General features: G+C 33.0%; 1 protein-coding gene across 6 annotated transcripts in view; it reads right to left on the bottom strand.

The window, feature by feature from the left end:
- The window catches only part of PAN3 (PAN3 poly(A) specific ribonuclease subunit), a 120,183-nt gene that overhangs the window by 77,022 nt on the left and 37,192 nt on the right, over window positions 1-5,969 (bottom strand). For 4 of the 6 annotated variants that reach the window (XM_004680171.2, XM_012723356.1, XM_012723360.1 and 1 more), the window contains one exon: window positions 2,152-2,313. The exons of the other annotated variants lie outside the window; for them this stretch is intronic. In XM_004680171.2, coding sequence (XP_004680228.1) covers window positions 2,152-2,313 — 162 coding nt within the window. The remainder of the gene's footprint in view (window positions 1-2,151; window positions 2,314-5,969) is intronic. 6 annotated transcript variants of the gene reach the window in all.

Raw genomic sequence — 5,969 nt, 5'->3', positions numbered from 1 at the left:
GCAGCGTATTTCATTTTGCCTGTTCTGTTCTCCATTCTGAGTCTAGTGAATCCTCTCATCTCCCCCCTCCCACCACTGCACATCAGACCTATGCCCCCCAGCTTTTCTATGCATAACTTAAAATAAATCTTTAGGAAAAAAATAATTTTCATTTAAAAAAAGTTGCCCTACAGAATTGAGCTAGTCAGTGAGATTAATTAAACACTGAAGTGAAGAGATATTTAAGTCTGACAAACATGGATTCAAACTCCAGCTTCTCATCTCACTACTCTTTAATCTTAGCCATTACTCAGCACTACACAAAATGTCTTCTCATTTAATAATGACATTTATCCCAAAAGCAATTGGGAAGAACAAGAGACAATTTATACCAAGAGAACAGCACAATGTCTGGTGAACATAATCATTTAAGAAACATAGCTATTACATATTAAAATATAGGTACATATTTCTGAGAAGATCCAAAATTAAAGAAAATAAACAGGAAAAATTAATATGAAATATTAAAAGGTAATCAAATAAGAAAATTTTCAGAGTTGATTTATGTAAATTATTGCTCCTATATAACAAAAGATAAAAATCCCAATAGCAAAAAAAAAAAGTTTTGCAGCTAATTTGGGAACCCATAAAGATAATGAGATAAGAAGGGCAGTTTTCAAAACCACCATGTGGACTGATAGTGTCAGGTAGCTACTACTACTATCCCTCCAAAAGCAGAGCAAGTTAAAAAGGGACTCCTCATTTCCTTAGAAGAAAAGAACTAGTTGACTATTTGAGACATAAAATGATAGTATTTGAAATATTAGATTCAGATAACAGCGATTCAATCTTCCACACACGAATGCAAATCTACCACCCAGCTACTCTAATTAAAAGTAAAGCATGAGTCTGACATTTATTTTATATTAGCCTAATCATTCTCAAGCTGTGCTAAAAAGCAGTAGCTCAAATCTGCCAATGGGATAAGGGGAACAGGAGTGGAGAGGTCAAGTAGCTAAGTTTCTGCATTCATCACTATTTCACCCCACAACCTACAACCGATGGGTTCCACTTGTATCTTTCTTATATGATTAGGATCCAATTTATTTTCAGATATCCTTTTTAAAAATAAAAACTAATTCAAACAATCCATATCAAATCTCTCTCTTCAAAGGCAAAAAATTCAGTAAACTGTATTTGTTACTTATAACAATCCAAAATTTTCCACTGAAATTTTAAATACTGTATGTGATTATATGGGAAAGCTCCTCCTTCCAGTTTTCCTTACTATTAGAAAAATTCTACCATATATTCATTTGGGGCAAATACCATGTTTTACAATATTTTGTTATATATCTTTGTGCCTGTGTCCAAGAAAACACAGACACTGCTACACTACAGTACAGAACAGACCAAAATATTGTAGAACTTCTTCACAGTATAATGTTGATGATAGAAGTAAAACCAAGCTGTTTTATGATCTTTTCTCTGTGTGGTATATATGTGGGATTACAAGTTTGTAGCTAGTATATACCACGAATACCAATTTACTCAGAGAGTTTGGGAAGGAAATCCCAGCAAAATTAAAATTATAATTAATAGACTATAAAATTACCAATTTTTTAAATGAGACTAAAATAAATCCAACCCAAATTTAAACTTAATATGATTTATTCCATCAGTAGTTTAGAATCTCATACAAACGCTAGTATTTGAGTTATAAAACTTCATTTTCATTGTTCACCACTAAGATGTAGACTAAAGTCTATCTGTATTAAGTATCATGACATACTACTGAAGTTGGCTGTAGAGCCAACATTTGACAAGATTTTCTGTAATAAATTTTACAATATAACTTAAGAAAGTAGTACCTGTTAACTCTGATTTAAAAAGGGCCTGAACTTAATTCTTAACAAAATATAAAAGAGGAAAAAATAAATTTAATAAAAGGCAGGGGAATGTACTACAACCAAAGAAAAAAATAAAACAAAAAAAATACCAACAAAATCATTTAGTTGGTTAATGGGACACTAATCTTATTTTGATTTTAAGAAAAGAAAGAAATCACCTAAGTATATCAGCTAAGAAAGCCAATCTCACACCCACCATCCCACACAGACAAAGTAGCCAAGATATTCACTTTCAAAAAATTTCTAATAAAGTTATTTTTACCTGTAAATTGTTTTCTGTGACTCTGTTCCACCAAACCATATTGATGGGTACTCCTGATTTACACCTGTCAGCAAGGCAGCCAATAGGGTTCTTTGCTTTTCGTGCCTTTGATCCCATCGGAACTAGCCTCTCCTCCAGCATCCCCAGGCGATACTTCCTTGGCTGGGAAAAAGAAGGAAAGAAACCAGGCCACTCCTAACATCCCTCACACTAATCTAAACTAACATAACTAATATATAGAAGACATCAGGAATGGTGGAATAGGAAACAAGCAAAATTTCTAAGACACTCCTTTTTAATGTCCTTATTATCACCCACCATTTCCCACCCCCTCCCCAAATTCACACCTCCAAATTAACCCACAATGCTAACAGGCTAAACAACATTATATAAAGCAACAGATGTTTTAGAGAAACACATATAATCTGACTTTATAAGACTAATAAATAAAAATTAACTTAGCAAAGTAAATGCTTTGCAAATTTTTTTCCACTGGCACTTACCTATTCTCACTGTAATAAGAAATAGCTTCAAAGCACAAAATACAGGTAAAAAAATGTTCCAAACTATGTATTTTTCTACTCCCCATCTTACTACCTCATTACCTACTTAAAAGAAGCCAATTCCTAAGGAATAGATTTTAAAATTTTCTTTAGTTATATAAGTATTAGGTCAGAGTACAAGTCTCTCTATGTGAAGTTACACAATCAGTTTAATGTACTCAATTAAAAGAAAGTTTGACTTAAAAAAAAATACATGAACTTCATTGGCCTAATAAATAATAATTTGAACACAGAGATAATCAACTGTTCAACAAAAGCATAAACTCTTTGGTTAACATTATAATTAAGTTAGTAGGCAATCTTACTAGTGGTTGGCAGGGCTTTTATATACCTGAAAGTTGATTATGTCTACTATTTTAGTTCTCTTAATTATAGCAAATCTGCACAAAATTCCATCTCAAAGGGAATTTTTTAATGTATATTAAGTAATACTAATACATTCTTCATAAGGCATCTAAATTTAAGACTTGAAATAAGAAAATCTATATTTAATGATTGTTCTATCATAAGACTTCTAAAACAGTTAAAGATGACTTCCTCAAAAAGTTGCTATAGTCAGACAGATACACAACATATAAAAAAAATCCCTTATAAGTCAACCAAAATAATACTTGATTTTTAAATTTCAAACCACTCTGCAGATTATGCTTATGTTGAAGTATTATAAGCAAATTAGATACTCCAATCCACAAAGGTTCTCTGCTATATTATCTTGAAAATTAGCAACAACAAAAAAAAAATTAAACTTGTATAAGAAAGAAACCTAAACTACCTACCTATCCAATAATTATGACAATGGATATAAAGTTTCATCAGGCAAAACAGTCTACCTTTATGCAATCTTGTACCAATTTCCCTCTATGTCTACATCACAAGCAACCTTTGTAGCTGAAAATAAAGATGTAGCCTTATAATGTGATTACATTATATCTAAAAGCAGAGAAATGTTGTCTTAAATGATGTTGTTATTATAGTTAATGAAATATGTTTTCTTAGAATAGTGATAAAGCAACATAGAAATAAAGGTCTTAAATAAACCCAATGTATCAATGCCCCTCCTCTACACTATTATGTCTTTTGTGTTCCCAAAGAGGAATTCATCACTTCTCTTCCTCTATCCCATGCCCCCCAAAAACTATGATTAACCGATTCTAACAAGGTGGTCACCAGGAAAAGGGGGAAGTTCTAGATACCCTGCCCCATTCAAAAGAGAGTGAAACTGAGCAGAGAAGAAAAGAATCTGGAGGGGAGACTGAAGAGGAAGGAAACAGGATGGAAAGAGAGAAAGCCATAAGCAACCTGAGGAATGCAATGGAGCAGGGAGACATGTAAAGAAGCGACTCTTGTTTCTTAGCCCTGGACTAGTTGAAACAGGTGTGGGCAAGAGACCCGTATGAAAGTTAGCTACAGCAGCCTTTATCCTGATTTTGATTTTGCTCTTGCTGTTTTCCTCCCAGTCTTGTCTGGCCACTTCTGACCCTTTTCTATGGGTCCCGCCAGCAGGTGCTTTAGACTTGCGGCAGGCTTTCTGGCCTTGCTTACAGCCAATCCCTTTTGGGTAGACTTTTACCCATGAGGGGATGGATAACTTTGGGGTTTGATTTAGGAACTATATTGTCTCTTCTGTATTTCACACTAACTGTATTAAAGTTCCTTTCCATTAAGGTTCTTAGATGTTTTGTCTTGATGTGGCATATGGCAGAATCTATTTAGAGAGGGCAGGTTTGGGGAATTCAAGGGTGTCCCTCTCCCTGTCCTATAACACTATGACCTTTCCACTTAGGTAGAAGAGATCTCAAATATGTGTGATTATAAATTAACTTTCTTCAGTAAATGGACATAATCTAATACAAGAATAAATTTTCTGTGTAGTAAGAGACCAAAGTAGCAATATAATTTAAAATACCATTAGAAGTAATAGAAGACAAAATCACATCTAAATAATAGTAATAAGATGATGAAGCAAAAAATGTTACATAAAGAAGTCTCATTACAAAGAACATAATTTATAGTAGTTCATCAGGAAGCTAATTTCAAAATTATATGAGCTATCATTTATCCCTCAAAAAATTCTATTTTCAAACGTTCAACATCTCTTATAATTAGGGAAATGCAAACCAAAACCACAATGAGATACCACCTCATACCAGAAAGAATGGCACATATCAAAAAAACTAACAACAACAAATGTTGGTGTGGATGTGGTGAAAAGGAATTCTCCTACATTGCTGGTGGGAATGTTAACTGTTACGACCACTATGGAAAGCTGTATGGAGATTCCCCAGGCTACTAACATTGGAGCTACCATATAACCCAGCAATTCCACTCCTAAACATAGAAACAAAATTCAAAAAGATGCCTGCATGCACCCTGTTTATTGCAGTACTATTTACAAAAGGTAAATCCTGGAAACAACCCAAATACCGAAAACTAGATGATTGAATCAATGAATCTAGAAGATATGAGATACATATATATATATGTATATATATATATCAATCAAGAAGATGTGAAGATGTGATACATCTTCTTGATTCATTGATTCAAACATCTAGCTCATACACACACACACACACACACACACAGTGGAATACTACTCAGCAAACAAAAAAGATAAACTCATGTCATTTGCAGCAACATGGATGGAGCGGAAGGCATCATGCTCTGTAAAATAAATCAGAAGGAAAAAAGAAAAATATCTAATGGTTTCACTTATAGAAGGAATTTAAGAGAGCCAAATAAGACATGGGATGGGGGGAGTATATTGTTATTACAATATAAAACAAAAACAAACAGACAATTATAAAGCAGAGATATCCTACAAGGGAGAACAGAGAGGTATAGGAAGGAAGGAGGAATGTAAGGGACTAAGGTGATGATGGGAGGGCAAATTGGGGTAGAAGGAAAGTAAGCATTGTTTTAAAATGAACAATAATGTAAACAGATATATAAATAAAATAGTTTTTAAAAAATCAAAACCATACTAAAAAAAATAAATAAAACCTACAGTGAAAAAGTTGAAGAATATTTCTTCTTCCTTCTCTAGCATACACAGCTGATAACTAAGAAATTGTATCACAGCCTATTTAATAACTGTATTAGAGTTCTTCCATAATATAAAAATACAAGTGTGTGAAAAAAAATCTATTTTCAACTAAATATCTAAGAGTCTACGTTGTACAAGGAATTGTTCTAAGTATTTGGACAAACCAGTGATAAATAAAACACACATCTTGTTCTCAAAAAAAAAAAAAA

This window comes from Condylura cristata, unplaced genomic scaffold (assembly GCF_000260355.1).
Source record: "Condylura cristata isolate star-nosed mole 26May11 unplaced genomic scaffold, ConCri1.0 scaffold00010, whole genome shotgun sequence".
Classification (NCBI taxonomy): domain Eukaryota; kingdom Metazoa; phylum Chordata; class Mammalia; order Eulipotyphla; family Talpidae; genus Condylura; species Condylura cristata.
The sequence above is the reverse complement of the archived record's forward strand: the minus strand, read 5'-3'. Positions and strand labels throughout refer to the sequence as shown.